Source organism: Trichoderma asperellum, chromosome 3 (genome assembly GCF_020647865.1).
Source record: "Trichoderma asperellum chromosome 3, complete sequence".
Classification (NCBI taxonomy): Eukaryota; Fungi; Ascomycota; class Sordariomycetes; order Hypocreales; family Hypocreaceae; genus Trichoderma; species Trichoderma asperellum.
Genome location: NC_089417.1, coordinates 1,593,224 through 1,610,210, shown reverse-complemented (window position 1 = coordinate 1,610,210; position 16,987 = coordinate 1,593,224). Strand labels below are relative to the sequence as shown.

The window sequence follows — 16,987 nt, the reverse complement described above, 5'->3', positions numbered from 1 at the left end:
GAGCATATTTGAGCATCTGGACCCCAAATACATACAGGGAAGCTGTCGCGCGGCTGGCTTGTCGCATGGACGGGTCATCAGATGAACACACCAGGACACTCCACTGGCATCTGTTCGAGGTACCAGTACCTGATGGTAGCGCAGCTTTTGCGTGGTAGTGCAGGTAGGCAGAGAATCGTCCATCAATGGACTCAATTTAAGGGGTGGCCTGTCAATCAGGAGCTTCGTTTCCCGGCAGCGTGGACAAGCGAGATGGCCGGCTGGGCCAGCACCAACACTTGGCCAGCAATGGCAGCACGATACAGATCACGAGGACACGCTGGGTGAGTAACGTTGAATTTTGCTCGATCGACCCCGGAGAAGACGCCAGGGCCTAGAAGGCGAAAGAAAGGCCGGCGTCGCGGCTGATTATGTAAAAGATATTGCTAGAGAGCAGGCGTTGGAGAAGCAGATGCGGAGCCTTGCCAAACCCGGAATTTCTATTACGGCACTCCAACTAACTTTTCACATCCAACGCCTCCCGAGCCGGAGCGTAGGGGCATCCATGGATGGCTGCCTTTCCTAAGGCCACGGGCCTGTGAGACTGGCTTTGGCTTATACTGTACGTACCAAGCGAGTGTCTTGCCAATGACGTTGGATGGGCGTGATTTTGCGAGCGGAAGGCGGAGGAATAGAGTGCTGATGAAGCTAATTGTTCAGGGCACCAGCACCTAGCGCTGCTGTCGTTCGGAGTGCCCTCTGGCGGATTGCTCGGTGCCCTGCGGCGACGGGCGACTTATTGCTGCAATTGGGATAGATATCGAAGCCTGGGGAACATGCACCGGCGCACCAAGGACGCGCATGAATAATGGGCAATTGGACTGCTGCCCTACCTAGTAGTTGTCCTTATTAACCTTTGTGCTAAATTGGACCCCCTTCTCCAAGTGGCTCTTGCGCTTCGCAGCAGCGCTGCTCACCTGACGGGCACAAGCACCCAGTCACCGGTTTTCATTACACAATCCAGGTGTGCAGTGAGCTAATGGGGGGCGCCGCGTGCCAACACGTTCCCGCCATGGAGAGCCCTAAGAGGGCCCTATTGGAGAGCAGAGCCCTAGAAGCCGGCGGCAGACGCTCTCCATGCGGCCCTGTGCGATGCCCTGTGCGATGCCCTGGCAGTGGCGCAAGCAGCCTGGAACTGCGCATCTCCGGATGCCGCAAATCCTGGGGGGAAACACTTGTACAGCAACGATGTGCAGCTGCTGGCCGGCACACGCAGGCTGCGCTCAGGCCCAGGCTTGCCAGGCACCGCAGGTACCGGTACGGGCATCAGCTGCGTCCCTCCGCACACGCCCCCTCCCCTGCCCAACCGAGACCTTCTGTGCCTGCCAGCGCACGACCCAGCAGCTTGCGCATACCCCTTTCGAGGTAGCGGTACACGCTTGCACCCAAAAAGGCTCCGAACGTGCTGGGCGGTCGCGTTGCTGGCACCTGCCGCTGCGAAAGTTCGCCTTAGATCCACACCCCCCCTGCCCGACTCGGACGACATTCGACGAAGACATAAAAATCCCCAGAACCACCACGAAAGCCGCCACTGGAGAGGCTCTTTTGCTCTCTTGCTCTCGTAAAAGACTCTTTTGTCAAACTTTCCCGCCCTGCGTTTCTGATATTCTGCATTGTCGTGAACCGAGAAATTTCAAGTCATCCACATCACCTGTTGTGCTCGATTGCAATCATTGCTTCGCTGTGCTCCACCACACTCTCAGTCCTTCCGTCTCTCGCTACGGTTTCAACCCCCCCGTTGGTCATCGTTGGCATTCTGTGATCGACGAGAAGCAAAAGACAGCCCAACAAGAAGAAAGAGGACCATTTCTCATTTCTCCAAGGACAAAAAGACGCACGAACCCCCCAATAATACCCATCATTTTACGTCTTCCCATCGAACGGCCCCTCCAAAGCCCTTGCTTGCCTCTCCACCCACTTACTCTACGATCAGAGTCATTACATACAGAATCCCACTAGTCTCGGCGCCACACCCAGACTAAATTTTCGTTCGAATCTTTCTTGACTAGGCGCGGGAGTATATATACATGGCCACCCTCCCCGGCTTTGAGCGCCGACGACCTTCGGTGCTCGAACTTGCTGCTTCCAACCCCTTCAAGGGCTCGAGTATGGCTCGCGCAATCTCTCCGCCTTCCGAGACAGCTTCGCGATCCTCCTTCTCGTCGGTGCGAGAGAACGACGATGGCTTTGCCCAGACATTCACCAGATCCAAGATCTCGTCGTACACCGAGGCGCCAGAGGAGGTGATTGTCGACGAATCACCAGTGGTCGAGCTCCCTCAGCCGACCTTCCAGCCACCTTTGACACAGCCAAACAGCAGACTGCATGGGTTCTGGTATCCTGCCGACGGGTTCAGAGGATGGCGGGAGATTCCTCTCAAGGGAAAGCTCGCCAGCCGAAGCTGCGAGGATCTGCACAGGCTGCACATGACATGGGAGACTCCGGCCCCAGCTGTTGTCGAGAAGCCTCATGAAACCTATCCGACTACTGCGTCGCCTCTGGAGAGACTACCGAGCGAAGTGTTGAGTAAGTACTATATTGGGAAAACTTTCTGGGTTTAATTTCTTTTCTTTTTTCTTTCTGACTTTTTTTTTAAAAAAAAAAAAAAAAAAAAAAACAAGAAGGGAAAAAGAAAAAATACTACCGTTTTGTTGGGCTTTGATGCTGACCAATGTCTACAGGTGCAATCGTCGATCTTCTATTTATTGAGCTCCCTCCCAATGGATTGACAACTCGAAATGCCGACCTCATGTCGCTTTTGCTCACCTCTCGATCTCTTCATGCTGCTACTCTCACCACTCTCTACAGACACATCACCATTCCCCACTCACGAATCTTCCGCAAGTTTCTCGCCACTATTACCACGTATCCATCCCTGGCTACAATCGTCCGCCGCTTGGATTTTAGTCACTTCAACCCCTCCATGTTCTTCAGCACTGCCAGCGAGAGAGCACAGGCTCGCAATCTGACATCAGAGACCCTCGCCCAGTGTCTCAAGCTGACTCCTTACCTCCGAGAATTCTTGGCTCAAGAGTACATCGACGACGATCTTAGCGGCGATGTTCTGCGCCAGTTGCTCTTCCACTCTCCTCAGCTTCAAGGGCTAGACTTCTGCGGCTGCTCTTCCGTCTCTTTCAAGAACTCCTTCTCCAGCATCTTGGAAGAGGAGTGGCCCGAGACGCTTACCGTCACCAAGCTGTCTTTCCACAAGTGTCTCAGCCTGCCGTCTGCCGTCTTTGAGAAGGTCCTGCCTCGCTTGCCTGGACTCACTCATTTGGACGTTGCCGGCACACGCATAACCGACCAAGCCCTTCTCTCCATCCCTACATCTGCAAGGCTAACTCACCTGAATCTTGCTAAATGCAAAGAACTGTCTGCGGAGGCTGTTCTTCAATTTATCTCATTCCACCCCGCCGCCCAGTCATTGGTATTCCTCAGCCTCGCCACTGACCCAAGCAACCACCTCTTGCTAGGCAAGTCTGACGTGGATCAACTTCTACCGAAGCTGCCAGCCACCCTGCGCTCGCTGAGCCTACGGGGTAGCCGAATGGACTCGTCAAACCTTCCTGAGCTTATTAGGCTCTCACAGTCTCTGGAGGAGCTCGCTCTCGGCCGAGGGCTCAGCATGACTGACGTTCATGGGCTGTTTTTCCAGGACAGGACATCCCTGCCTCACAATTTGAAGTACATCGATATTTCGGATATTGAAACAATTATCGGAAGTGCCAGCGATCTGCTGGCCCCGGCTTCTGCTCCACTCCATGTGATTGAAATTGGCGAGCGGTCCTATGAACGGGCCGCCAAGGCCAATAAGAGTCTTGAGCGAGTAGGCTGGACAGCCAAAGAGTTCGGCGCTCGCTATTGGCTTGTGCGGAGAAATCCTGACGGCACGACTCAAGATAATGGCGGTCGCCTGTGGAAGATGGGCGCCGAGAGCTGGGGAATGAGAAAGGTCCCCGTTGCCGTTGCCGAAGTCGGAGGCATGTACGGCTCTTATATGTTTGGACGACGTCTCTAATGACGCATTTACTCTCTCATCTATTTTCACGATTTTATTTCCGCTGGTTTTCTATTTTCATCTGTTTACGCTTCTGGATCTTTTTTCTTCGTTCTTGTTGACATTCGCGAAGAGCGTGGTTCATATCATCTTTCGGACGGTGTTTGGGACTGGAAGGATATCCAAAAGCATTTTTTGCTCAGCGTTCAGTTTAGCGAGGGAAAAGACAAAAAAAAAGTTAAGGCGTATCATCGGATAGCAAAGGGCCTAGGTTGGCCAAGGGGGAATAAGGAACCAAAGCATTATGCCAGGCGATATCCATTTTTTAGACCGCGTATTATGCACCATGTATTATTATCATCTCTCGCTGCTTTTAAGACCCTTTTGGTCTAATTGGTAATTGAATGAATAAATGAATGAAAAATGCCAGTCTCTTCTCCTGTCTTTTGAGAGTTTGTCGGTGAATGGCCCTGGCTGATGACGGAGTCTGATGCAGTCATATTGACCAAATTAGGAAATTGAATGCTGCAAGGTGCCTAGTACGATCAATCACCTACTACCTAAGGTGCGTATATAAGGTAGGTATTTATCTAGGTAGTAGTACTTTGTACAGTAAAGCAGCTCTAAATGAGATGGGACCTTTAACTTTCCCTCAAACTCGCGATTCATTTGAAATACCAAGCTCAACGGTTAATGCAAGGAGCAAGGTTGGAATTCTATGCATTACGAAAGCAAAAGGAAGCCATGCCACGCAATACTGTCTCTCTTGAAACCTTGACACGGCCCTAGTTTTGGCTCCGACGGGGCCTCCGTATTTGGTACATGCAGCTGAAGCCTCCTAAAGAACGCCTTTGAGGCTGTGCACGTGACGGACGCAGGCAGGTACCTTGCGCACGGAACAATTCGCGGCGCCGCCCTAGACTATGGCTGGCTCCAACCGCTAAGCGCCTGCCGTGGTCTACTTGCCATCTCCAAAAGAAGCTCTGTCTTCGCCCGTCTCTCTTTATTCTCGTTCGACATCAACGCCAATCCCTCGAGCCGAGTGAGTCTTTGGGCGTCTTTGAAGTCGCCAGCGTCGCCATGGCTCCGCGAAAGGACACGCCGTTCCGCTCGGCGGACATGAGCATGGTGCAGCTCTACGTCTCCAACGAAATCGGTCGGGAGGTTGTTACTGCGCTCGGAGAGCTTGGACTCTGCCAGTTCCGCGATGTAGGTCTCTTGCCCCCTTCTGTCGCCTCAGCCGCGATGCTGCTGGCATATGATGAAGATTCTAACTGATCCTTTTTCTTCGGAATCAGCTCAATGAGGATGTCAGCGCTTTCCAGCGAACCTTTACTCAGGAGATTCGGCGTCTCGATAATGTGGAGCGACAACTGCGTACGTCACCGACGACATAATTCCCACCACCTACTCGACCGCGTTTTCGACTAACGGATTCATCCTTAGGCTACTTTTATGCTCAGATGGAGAAGGCTGGAATTACTCTGCGAAAGCTGGATCTTGATGCCGAGAAGCTTGCGTCCCCATCGACGTCGGAAATCGACGAGCTTGCTGAGCGATCTCAGAAGCTCGAGCAGCGCATCTCTGCCCTCAACGACAGTTATGAGACACTTAAAAAGCGCGAGGGTGACCTCACTGAGTGGCGCTGGGTTCTGCGAGAGGCTGGAAGCTTTTTCGACCGCGCTCACGGCAACGTCGATGAGATCCGCGCCTCGACTGATAACGACGATGCGCCTCTTCTGTCCGACGTGGAGCAGCACAACACCGCATCCGATGTTGAGCGCTCATTCTCCGGCATGAACATCGGATTCGTCGCCGGTGTCATCAATAGGGACCGTGTCGCCGCTTTTGAGCGTATCCTCTGGAGAACCCTTCGAGGAAACTTGTACATGAACCAGTCGGAGATCCCGGAGCCGCTCATCGACCCGACCAACAACGAAGCCATCCAGAAGAACGTGTTCGTCATCTTCGCCCACGGCAAGGAAATCCTCAACAAGATCCGCAAGATCTCCGAGTCCATGGGCGCCGATGTTTATAACGTCGACGAGAATAGCGAACTCCGCCGCGACCAGATTCACGAGGTGAACAACCGCCTGGAGGACGTGCAGAATGTCCTCCGAAACACCCAAGCCACGCTGGAGGCGGAGCTCAACCAAATCTCCCAGTCGCTGGCTCCATGGACCGTGCTCATCGCCAAGGAAAAGGCTGTATACAGCACGCTCAACCTATTCTCCTACGACTCGGCTCGCCGAACCCTCATCGCCGAGGCATGGTGCCCCACCAACGATATGCCTCTCATCCGATCTACGCTTCAAGATGTAACCAACCGAGCTGGCCTATCTGTTCCCTCCATTGTTAACGAGATTCGAACGAACAAGAAGCCTCCAACCTACCTCAAAACCAACAAGTTTACAGAAGGTTTCCAAACCATTGTCAACGCGTACGGCACGGCCACCTACCAGGAAGTTAACCCTGCTCTGCCGGTCATCGTCACCTTCCCATTCTTGTTTGCTGTCATGTTTGGTGACCTTGGACACGCCGTCATTATGCTTGCTGCCGCTTTGGCCATGATTTACTGGGAGAAGTCGCTCAAGAAAGTCTCTTTTGAACTGTTTGCCATGATCTTTTACGGCCGATATATCGCTCTGGTCATGGCTGTCTTCTCTGTTTTCACTGGTCTCATGTACAACGATATCTTCTCCAAGTCCATGACTCTCTGGGATAGCGCATGGGAGTTTGAACGTCCCGACAACTGGAAGCAGGGCGATACAGTCACTGCTGTCTTGAACGATAACGGCCATCGCTATCCTTTTGGTCTCGATTCGGCTTGGCACGGTACTGAAAACAACCTCCTCTTCACCAACAGTTACAAGATGAAGATGAGTATTATCCTTGGTTGGGCACACATGACCTATTCGCTGTGCTTCTCCTACATCAACGCCCGACACTTCAAGAAACCCATTGATATCTGGGGCAACTTCATCCCCGGCATGATATTTTTCCAGTCCATCTTTGGCTATCTCGTTGTGTGTATCATCTACAAGTGGTCTGTTGACTGGCCAGCCGTTGGAAGAAACCCCCTGGTCTTCTGAACATGTTAATCTACATGTTCTTGCAGCCAGGAAAGCTGGACGAGCGTTTGTACGCTGGGCAGGAGTATGTTCAGACTATCCTTCTGCTTCTTGCTTTTGCCCAAGTGCCCATCCTGCTCTTCCTCAAGCCTTTCTACCTCCGCTGGGAGAATAGCCAGACCCGTGCTCGAGGCTATCGGGGCATCGGCGAGACTTCCCGGGTTAGCGCCCTGGACGGCGATGATGAGAGTGAGGCCCTGGTCAGTGGACACGGCAATAGCTTTGACGAGGACGAAGGCGTTGCTATGATTTCTCAGAACATTGACGAGGAGCACGAGGAATTCGAGTTTAGCGAAGTCATGATTCACCAAATCATCCACACCATTGGTAAGTAACAGACCTGCCGTTCGACCTGAAAGAACCTGCTCTGGCCGTTATCTATCCTACATAATGCTAACGTATCACTTTTATCTAGAGTTCTGTTTGAACTGCGTTTCTCACACTGCGTCTTACTTGCGTCTTTGGGCCTTGTCACTTGCGCACCAGCAGCTCAGTGTTGTGCTTTGGGATATGACTATCGGTCCCTGCTTGACACGACCAGGTTTGCTCGGCGTCATCATGATTGTCATTGGCTTTTACCTGTGGTTCTTCCTTAGTAAGTGATATATATACACACGCGCGCGCACCATTTTCTTTAATTCGAATACAACGCTAACAGCTCTACCAGCAATCGCCATTTTGGTTTGTATGGAGGGTACAAGCGCCATGTTGCACTCTCTCCGACTGGCGTGGGTTGAGTCCTTCTCCAAGTTTGCAGAGTTTGCGGGTTGGCCGTTCGCGCCTTTCTCTTTCAACACGCTGATAGAAGAGTCGGAGGAGTTGAAGAATTACCTGGAATAAGCGGGTGCATATGCGTGACAAGGGAAGCGGTGTCTTATCTGTGGTATTAATGTTATTTTTCCTTTTTATTCTCCTTGTTTTGTTTCCTTTTCCAACTATGTAGTAGACTTGGTGAGCTAGTAATAGCCCACTGCTCTTTGTATGATTATATCTTGCATCTCTTTCTTTATACGTCAACTCACACATGCACTCTATGTAAAAGTAGAAGGTAGAATGTAAAAAGGAAACTTAATGGCATACTTTGCTGATCTGCTATCACCACTATAAACGTAAAACAATCTAGTTCATCAATGAAGGGTTTCTTGTATTTTGTGAATTACATGTTTGAATTTTCTTCTTCTTCAACGCTGGTGTATGTATGTATCCATCCAAGTATTGTGTTCATTCCCCCTTTGACTACTCCGCCGCCACGTCAATAATAAACTTTCAAAAGCTCCATATCCGATGAATCCCTTTCCCTCCCGTTAGTTATTATATCATCCTAGGATTTTCGCTCCTTTTTCCCCTTTGCCCTTTTTTTCGCCATCTTCATCATCCCCACAGCGGAGCGGTAACTTCAACTGCTCGCTCCACCACGGCGCGGACTCTGTCTGCAAACACCTTGTTGTTGCATTCCACTTCCAGATCCTCTAGCCATATCGTCGCGGTCATCTTGTCTACCTTGATGGATATTCCGGGGACAGGGATGCCGAGTTTGTGTAGACGGGCGATTTCCTTGAACTGCCGCTCCTGAAGCTGCTGTTTGGCTTCATCTTCATCCTCGGCCACTTTCTTGTCGTCAAGGTCCATGTCTTCTTCTGCCTTTGTATCAGTGCCGTTGGCATGCTTCTGTTCTTCCTCCTCTGCTTTTTCTGCTTTCATGGCGTCGTCTTCGTCGCCTTCTTTCTTCTGTTCTTCTTCTTTCGGAGATGCTGCGGGTAGTGGCAGGAGCTTAGGTTCCTCCACGGGGCCGACGTTGTCTGCACCGAACTGAGCTTCTAGGAACCACATGAGCCGTTCGAGACGGTCAGCAGGGGAGACATGGGCGTGGGGGTTTTTGCTGTCGGGCTGGGCAGCATAGATACGGTCATCAGGCTCGCCATGGGAGTGAGAATGTTTGCTGTTGGCGGAGGAGCGCTTGACGGCGGCGGGCGAGCTCTCCACGGAGAATAAGACGGCCATGACGGAGTCAGCGATGCCGTCGTTGAGCATGTTGCCTTCCCACTCCAACTCCACCTCGCCGTTGGTGCGATAACGTACGGAGACGCAGCCCATCACAAGGTAAGCTGCCACCAGATTGGCAACCTCCTCGTCTGCATCTTCGGCCATCGTCTCATCTTCGCCATCCATGTCTCCATCCTGCTTGGAGTTCTTGATGCGACGCATTTCAGGGAGCTCCTCAACGGCTCCAAAAGTCCCCTCCAGTGCCCAACGGACTAGGTCCACGCCCGCAGCACTTAATGTGAGACGCTGCTTGCATGTGATGGTCGTAGTGTTGAGGCCGGCGTACTCACGCAAGTCCTCGGGGGCCATGAGTGAGAGCTTGAAGTCATTTTGGACAAGCACGCCGGTTACAAGAGGTGCGGAGGCGTCAATGTCCTGTGGAGGCGAGATGGAAGCCAGCTTACCAACGACTTTGGCAGTCTTGTCGGCTTTGAACGGGATGCGGAGCTCTTCACAATTACGGGGAGAGTAGACCTTGACCTTTGTGGTTTTGCTGGCGTTGAGGGAAAGGAGCTTAGACTTTAGGCGCATCATGTTGTGCTGCTCGCCGTGAACAAGAATCTATACAGCGTTGTTAGTACTAATCAGTCAAAAGTCACTCACTCCTGAAGCAAGTCGCTTTGATAGAAAACGGAATAACATACGACAACAGGTGCGGCGACCTCCTCGATGAACTCTCTGTTCTCTACACCATCAACATGAGCGGCGAAAGAGTACTCCTGGACACTGCAGCGCCGAGGAATAAGCACCTTCTCCGAATCTGCTCCTGGCCCCCGTCGAGCGCCCGCTATGCTTCGAGACATGACGGCTTGGATCTGATCCGGCTCTTGCATAATCTGCCGGGCCATGGTACCTTCAACACTGTAACCAGTAATGATGACGCCGTTCTTCTCGCTAGGAGCCCAGCGTTCAAAGAGCTCTCTGCTCACTCCGTTTTGGAGCATACCCGGGCTGGCGAGCATAACGCAGCCGCCGACATCGTCAAAGCGATCCAGGTTTTTGAGAGAGCGAATATACTTGAAATCCCAAGGTCCGTTCTTGCCTGCTCCGTCACCGTTGGCCTCGGCCTCGGCCATGCGTTCTCGGAATAATCGTTTAATGTTGTCGTTCATGGCACCAACATATGTCTGGTAGATTACCATACACTTTCTGGCAAGGTTACTGGCATAGTAGATGGGGAACTTTTGGAACTCGGGATGCTTGCCCCAATACTCGTCCAGGATCAGGAGGAGTTCCTGGGCTCGCCCCAGGGCAAATACCGGAAGCAGCGCTCGGCCGCCTCTGTTGAGGATTCCTGTGATGGACTTCATGAGAGCTTGCTCTCGTTCAACACGCGGCACATGAGACGCTATGCCATATGTTGACTCGGTGATGAGAACGTCGATCTTGAGTCCTTTGGGCACCTCTGCTGAGACAAGATGTCGATCCTGCTCACGCGAATAGTCGCCAGTGAAGAAGATGTTGAGGCCGGCAATCTCGATCAGGAACATGGCTGCTCCTAGCACGTGGCCTGCCGGATAAGGAGTGATTCGGATGGAAGAAATAGTGTGAGTGGTGTGATAGTCAATCGCTTCGATTTGTGGAAAGGTGTTGAGGTGGTCTTGTTCGGTGTAGAGCTGGGTCGCCGAGTTTGATGCCGTGTTTCCTACACGGACGCTGTCTTGGATGAGCCATTTGTAGATGGCCTTGGTTGGGTGTGTCATGAAGACACGGCCGCGAAAATTGGTCTTGGCCAGGACGTATGGCAACGATGCTGCATGATCAATGTGGAAACTATCGCCACGGGTTAGCGAAAGATTCGAGGTAATCGTGGAGGCTCCCCGTCGTGAAGCAGTAGAAGGTCGTATTGGATTCGGTATATCACAAAGGCAGCAATGATGGATCTCGGGCAAGAGTGTGAACGGGCGAAGAACATATTGTATTCATAACTGGCATACAAGTGGATAGAGAGACAGAGACATATAGACAATTGAAGAGAGACACTGCATCAGAGCACACACCGCGGCATTACTGTGCAGATGAACAATGCCCTTTTCCTTCGCAAGAGTACCAACTCGTCCTTCGCCTATAGCCTGGTATTTGGTTTTGTTTCGATTGATGAGGGCAGAAAGGGGAGGGGGGTTTGGCTGTGCATGGGATATATCGCTTACTGGCTGATGAGGAGCACATCTACGGTGCTGAGATCGAAGTCATCATAGAATGGAAGGGCTGCGAGGCCATCGTATGCAGGATGCTGGCCGGCATCGAGCTACACGGGGCAGATAACAATTAGCCGGAGCACATGGCAGCTTGCGGGCGTCGTAGAGGTTCCTCACCATCACTGTTTTGCCCTTGTATTGGATAATATGGCACGACCGTCCAACTTCATTGCCGCCTCCAAGACAGAGGAACATGAGCTCGTCGGATGGATCTACGGGCTCATCCTGGGCAGCTGCATTCATCGCAGACGCTTTGCGCTTGGATGCCATGGTCGCGTTTTGGTCAAATATATCTGCCTAGAAGGGGGAAGAGACAGCAATTCACATCAGCACGGAGAGAGCAAGCTTCTTTGGTTATCCTAATAATAGAGAGTGAGCTTCAGTTCAGCACCGGTGCCTCGACCCGCTGCGCAAAGGACGCAACAATAGCCGGATGGTATCCTCAAGGATAGTCACGGCGAGGTAGCGTGAAGTTTGAAGCTATTCATGGCGGCATCAATTGGCCGGCAGCGAATCGAGACAATAGCAGCGGCTAAAGCTCGGGTAGCGACGCGTGGTTGGCTGCGAAGCTCCGGTGCACGTGACTTTAAATTTACGCGACCCCCAACCTCTGCTTGCGAAGCTTCAACTTCATACAGATCGCCTCCAGATCACCGGCTTTTCAACGACGACCGCACGAAGCGCATTTCCATCCCCGAAACCCCCGACATCGTATCCCCAGGAGCCGTACTTTTCCCAGCGAAGCAAATAGTCATTCCGCTCGGGAAGCTCGTGCTGATTTTGCGCGTCGGATGGGACGAGGTACGGTGACCGTGACAGGCTTCGCTGCCTGTTGAGCGCCTCGATTGCCGCAGCCGCCATCACCCACCCCGGCTTTCGTTTGCCTCGCGGGACAGATTCGCCGCATTCGCTGTTACTGGGACATTCGCTTGATTCCATTGTCAGAGAACCAGACACCATGGCGCAACCACAGCCGCAGCAACAGGCTCCGCCGTCGCAGGTTCCACAGCGGGCATTTTCGCCTCCTCAGCCAAGCCCATCGCCCGCGACCTCATCACAGTCAGGCTTTGCGCTGCCTCCCAACAAACGAATTCGAACAGATGGCCCCATGTCACAACCCGGATCGCCGTATGCTGCTTCGCCATACACCATGAGCCCTGTGCCTACGGCTACTCCCCCACCTCCAGCTGGATCTCCGACCTATCCCCAAGCTCATGCGCAAACACCGCCTACAACAGCTGGATATCCTATGCCGTACACTAATGGCCATCCTCCACAAGGCTTGAGTCTTCCAGCTGCATCGCCGACGGTGTCAACGCCCACCATGCATACGCCTCAGCCAGCTCAGATACAAACGCCAGTGCAGATGCAGACGCCAATGCAAGCCCCGATGCAAACACAATCGCCAATGCAAGTGCCAATGCCAGGACCAGTGCAAACTCCAGTGCCACTACCAACTCCGATCTCAATGCCCCAATATACAAACGCAACAATGCAGCCCATGCCGCAAGTAGCACCTCAACAAATGCAGGCTCCTGGTGTCATGGGCCCTCCTCAGAAGCCAGCGGAAAGGCCAACGAAAGACTACGAGTATGACGTGACCGATTCATTGGCCGGTACGGGCATCGATCTCCGTGCAGAGGAACAGTATATGGCAGAGCTTTACTCGAATGCCCTCGAGACAATATCAGAGGCCAGGACGGGATTTGCCCATTACCCACCGGGTTCTAAGTCAACATTTTACGGCGCTGGCCCTGCTAACCAACCTGCTCAGCCTACGGAATTGTCACAACAGCAGTACAGTGCTCAGGCCGCTGAACAGGCATGGCAGGATTCCTCAATGCGGCTTGCTGTACAGAGGACTCAGGAAATTAACGATCCTTTCCTTCTCGTGGCACTGCTGCATCGTCGAGCGGAAAAGGTTGCCCGCGAACATCATCTCGGTCTTAACCTTGAGCTCAAGAACAACACTCATTCTATGGGAAAGATGAAGCTGCCGGAGAACTTTGCGGCACCCAAAGTTACTGTCAAGACACAGCCGGGGCCGGATGGCACCGTAGTGGAAACCAGCGGTTCTTTCATTCCGCAAGACGCTTATCTAGTAGACCAACTTGCTCTGATGTCGATAGCAACGAAACAGAGACTGCGTGAGTTGATTGAAGACGCAAATATCATCTCGAGAACACGGCAAAAGACGTCGCATGGAGAAATACCTCCAGAGTGGGCAGCAGCAGCAGCTCCAATGAACGCGGAGCCATTAGAACCCATGGAAACGGCTACCGATGCGAATGGGACTGGAAAAGACACCGAGACTGGCAGCGGTACTAGTCCTTTAAAACGTAAGCTCACTGACGCTTCCGATGCCTTTTTTTTTTTTTTTTTTTCCTTTCGTGAACATGATCTACTCACACACTTCAACAGGTCCTGCCGACACAGGCGATACGGTTGTCAAACCGCCGCCCGCAAAGTTGCCCAAGATTGCCTCTTACGCAACGTTAACAATGCGAGATTTGGCCAGGCAAGAGCGTGAATGGGAAGAGGCTCGACTGCGTAGACGGCAGATGCGCAAAGATGGCATAACTGATGCAGGCACTTCAGGCTCACGATCGGGAAGCGTAGCACCTGGCACGCCCGGATCAGTAGCTCCAGAAACGGAAAAGGCGATGACGAAGAAGGAGTTGAAGAAGACGCAGCAAATGAAAGCGCAAGAGGCTAGTAGCCATGCCAACCAGAACATAACCAGCAGCATGTTTGCAGGTTTGGGAGGCAAGGGAGGCCTCTTTGGCAAGAAGAAGGCCAAGTCCTACGACTGGATGAATGTCGGCCGAGGAGGAAGCGGAGCTAGTACCCCGACAAGAGCCACTCCAGGACCAGGCAAAGGTCCAAACGGCGTGCCCAGCGTATCGTCTCCCGGCAACATGGCGCTGACTACGGAAGGTCGAAACAGACTGGGCACGTGGCGAGAGGACAAAGAAAAGGGGAAAAATATACAGCTTCGTGACTGGATCGCTGTGCTAGAAAGAGATGGCCGAGAAGCCAAGGCGTTGCAACACGCTTATATACATTTGGACAATTCGAATCCTAAATAATTACTTAATGACCACGGCGGGGACCAGGGGGAAACCTGAGGGGGTGGGAATCCAGAAACAATGGGCGGGCTCAGTGATAGTTGAAATACCCAGTTAGCTAACAGCGATGATCGATGAGAAAAAATAGACGGTGGGCTTTTGAAAGAAGAAGTCTGGTTTGTTTCTTGGGAGAAATGCGTCTGCCTATTTTTTTTTTTTTTTTTTTTTTCCTTCATTTTTTACCCCCCTTCCTTTCTAACGTGCATATTATTTGAATGAATGGATGGGCTAGGATGGGATGAAATGTGCCCCTTATTTGCAGGCATGTGATTTATGGTTTCAGGACGCGGTATTTGAAAGCTAGCAAGTTATTTTAGGCTGAGGGGGAAGCAGAGTCAATGAGATATACAGCGAAGTATGATACGACTGCTTCCAAATAGACGGCGTTTGGCTTTGAAATTGCTATTCCGTGAATTTCATGTGCCCAACTTGAGCAAGGCAGCTAGCTGCGTCTTATGATTTGAATCTTTTGGTCTTAAAAATCATAAGCTGGGGTCCTCACCAGCTGCTTCTGTACATGAATGACTGCTTCGGTGCCCGTATTATCACGAAAGTTCTTTAGTCACATTATACGAAGTTATCTGATAATAACAACATCTTATCTTACCATCCAGCTTCTTCATTCAGTACCAAGGGAGGCAAATACAGAGACTTATGCGAATACCCGATCTATTATCCAAAAAAAAAAAAAAAAAAAAAAAAAAAAAAAAAAAAGAGAGAGAGAGAGAGAAAAGTAAAGGAAAGGAAACTCCAAAAAACAGCCGACTGTGGCCAATTCATTAATTTCGTTCATCACCCTTCTGCATAAGCCCTCTGTCTTCCGGTACATCATCCTCTTCATCACTCTCCGGGATATCATCCAGAGCAAAATACGCCGCTGATGACTCCGGTGTCTCTTTATAGCCCGAATCCTTAGCCTGAGAGCGGCGTCTCGCCAGGAAGGACCATGCGCCCACGCCCAACAGCTCAAGCAGGATGAAGAGGCCCATCATGATGGTACCGAATTTGCTGAAGCCGTACAGCACAAGACCGCTTATTACGTTGGCCCAGCCAGCCAGGAGTATCACAGCGCCGAGATAGACGTGCGTGTAGGAGATCCACGTGCGGCGGAAGATGCGTATGAAGTCCATGTGATGCCGCCAGCCGAGCAGGGCTTGGACTATCAGCAGCGAGAAGATGACCAGGCCGGCAATCTGGTGAGGCGACGCAAAGATGCTGTCGCTCATGATGATGGCGAGGACTGCGCCGCTGAAAGCTGAAACGAGGCCTGCGATTTGAATGAGCCAGTGGAACCGGAACGACTTGTCTGATCCTGAGCGGATGGCCACAGCTCCAGCGGGGAACAGAACCAAGAAGGCAGCCATCATGAAGAAGCCGTGAAGATGGGCCAGAGGCCGCGACATGAGCTTCTGCCACAGCCCCGTCTTTGTCTCTTCCATGGGGCGATCAGACGTGCCAATGTTGGAATCCTCGCCAGCGTCGACAATGGCCGGAGGTCCACTGACCTTGTGCGAAGTGGCCTCCTTCATGTCGACGTAGAAATGGCCGTATCCGTCAAGGAGCGTGTGCATCTCCAGCTGCTGGTCCGGCGGGAAGCCCCTCATGCGCTGCTGCTTGTTCCACGCCCAGATCCACGGCTGCGAGACCGTCTCAGGCGAGATTTCCGTGCCCTGCCACTTGGAGCAGGCGTAGCAGACGATGGACGCCGAAGCCACGTACAGCTCGCCGTCGGCAGCCTTGGTCCATTTTGTCTCTGAGACGCGCACATCCAGGTCCTTGGCAGCTTCATTCTGGGCGATGAGCTGAGGCAGTGCATGGCCCTTTGAGACGGTCCGCACGCTGAGCGTCGGGTCGGCGCCGTCGGACGATTCGGGATCGCCATAGAGGACAAACATGAGGGATCCGGCCATCTGGGGGCCAGCGCCGATGGCGGTCCATCCCAGTGCGTGAGAGCCACTGGAATTGGCCGATCGCCTCATGGCAAATGAGAGGTAGACATCGTGGGCTTCCGTCGAGTGGTTGTGATAGAGCGACACAGCCATGCAGAAGTCGACTTCATCGCGGGGAAGACCAGAGAGGCAGTATTGCGACGGCGTGGCTGAGACGACGGCCAAGAGGAGGAAGAGCAAGTGAAGCAGTAGCGACAGCATGATTGGCAAGCAACGACCGAGGTTATCCTGCAAAAAAAAAAAAAAAAAAAAAAAAAAAGATGTGCAGTAATATGTCGCTTGAAGAACTGAGCTGGGCTGAGCCGAGCCGAGCGCAATATCGCCTATAAACAACAGACGATGAATAATGAAATGAAATTGCCCTCACAGCTCCATCATGACGGAAGAATCACTGGCCGATGATGTCCGCAACTGGGTCATACGAGAAGAGAGGCTGATGAATGCGGAGAGATAATGAAGAGGAGGCTTGGACTAAGCTTTGTGCCATCTGCCTATCTCACGC

General features: G+C 52.3%; 8 protein-coding genes across 8 annotated transcripts; 5 read left to right on the top strand and 3 right to left on the bottom strand.

Annotated features, from left to right (window-relative positions):
• Nucleotides 1-132: 132 nt before the first annotated feature.
• On the top strand, nucleotides 133-1,028 carry TrAFT101_005121 (uncharacterized protein; the record flags this gene model as incomplete). The annotated part of the gene is made up of 4 exons (XM_066127391.1): nucleotides 133-163; nucleotides 220-323; nucleotides 526-601; nucleotides 708-1,028. 4 exons carry the CDS (start codon nucleotides 133-135, stop codon nucleotides 794-796), a joined length of 300 nt encoding a protein of 99 aa, XP_065983502.1. The 3' UTR covers nucleotides 797-1,028.
• A 561-nt stretch (nucleotides 1,029-1,589) lies between these two features.
• Nucleotides 1,590-4,476, top strand: TrAFT101_005120 (uncharacterized protein). Its single transcript, XM_024900347.2, has 2 exons — nucleotides 1,590-2,565; nucleotides 2,721-4,476. The coding sequence occupies exons 1-2, from the start codon at nucleotides 2,067-2,069 to the stop codon at nucleotides 4,055-4,057; spliced, it is 1,836 nt and encodes a 611-aa protein (XP_024759517.2). The 5' UTR covers nucleotides 1,590-2,066; the 3' UTR covers nucleotides 4,058-4,476.
• A 640-nt stretch (nucleotides 4,477-5,116) lies between these two features.
• Nucleotides 5,117-7,128, top strand: VPH1_2 (H(+)-transporting V0 sector ATPase subunit a; the record flags this gene model as incomplete). Its single annotated transcript, XM_024900373.2, has 3 exons — nucleotides 5,117-5,245; nucleotides 5,335-5,413; nucleotides 5,483-7,128. 3 exons carry the CDS (start codon nucleotides 5,117-5,119, stop codon nucleotides 7,126-7,128), a joined length of 1,854 nt encoding a protein of 617 aa, XP_024759518.2.
• Nucleotides 7,129-7,130: 2 nt separating this feature from the next.
• VPH1_1 (H(+)-transporting V0 sector ATPase subunit a) lies at nucleotides 7,131-8,007 on the top strand (the record flags this gene model as incomplete). The annotated part of the gene is made up of 3 exons (XM_066127390.1): nucleotides 7,131-7,494; nucleotides 7,583-7,762; nucleotides 7,835-8,007. The coding sequence occupies 3 exons, from the start codon at nucleotides 7,131-7,133 to the stop codon at nucleotides 8,005-8,007; spliced, it is 717 nt and encodes a 238-aa protein (XP_065983501.1).
• Nucleotides 8,008-8,239: 232 nt separating this feature from the next.
• Nucleotides 8,240-11,869, bottom strand: YSH1 (endoribonuclease ysh1). Its single transcript, XM_024908261.2, has 4 exons — nucleotides 11,526-11,869; nucleotides 11,361-11,458; nucleotides 9,855-10,983; nucleotides 8,240-9,771 (listed from the first exon to the last, which is right to left on the bottom strand). The coding sequence occupies exons 1-4, from the start codon at nucleotides 11,676-11,678 to the stop codon at nucleotides 8,539-8,541; spliced, it is 2,613 nt and encodes an 870-aa protein (XP_024759519.1). The 5' UTR covers nucleotides 11,679-11,869; the 3' UTR covers nucleotides 8,240-8,538.
• Nucleotides 11,870-12,038: 169 nt separating this feature from the next.
• Nucleotides 12,039-12,668, bottom strand: TrAFT101_005116 (uncharacterized protein; the record flags this gene model as incomplete). The annotated part of the gene is made up of 1 exon (XM_066127389.1): nucleotides 12,039-12,668. Exon 1 carries the CDS (start codon nucleotides 12,366-12,368, stop codon nucleotides 12,039-12,041), a length of 330 nt encoding a protein of 109 aa, XP_065983500.1. The 5' UTR covers nucleotides 12,369-12,668.
• Nucleotides 12,056-14,922, top strand: TrAFT101_005115 (uncharacterized protein). Its single transcript, XM_024906751.2, has 2 exons — nucleotides 12,056-13,747; nucleotides 13,830-14,922. Exons 1-2 carry the CDS (start codon nucleotides 12,367-12,369, stop codon nucleotides 14,495-14,497), a joined length of 2,049 nt encoding a protein of 682 aa, XP_024759520.1. The 5' UTR covers nucleotides 12,056-12,366; the 3' UTR covers nucleotides 14,498-14,922.
• A 345-nt stretch (nucleotides 14,923-15,267) lies between these two features.
• Nucleotides 15,268-16,700, bottom strand: TrAFT101_005114 (uncharacterized protein). Its single transcript, XM_024908262.2, has one exon. It carries the CDS (start codon nucleotides 16,684-16,686, stop codon nucleotides 15,316-15,318), a length of 1,371 nt encoding a protein of 456 aa, XP_024759521.2. The 5' UTR covers nucleotides 16,687-16,700; the 3' UTR covers nucleotides 15,268-15,315.
• Between the last annotated feature and the right edge of the window lie 287 nt (nucleotides 16,701-16,987).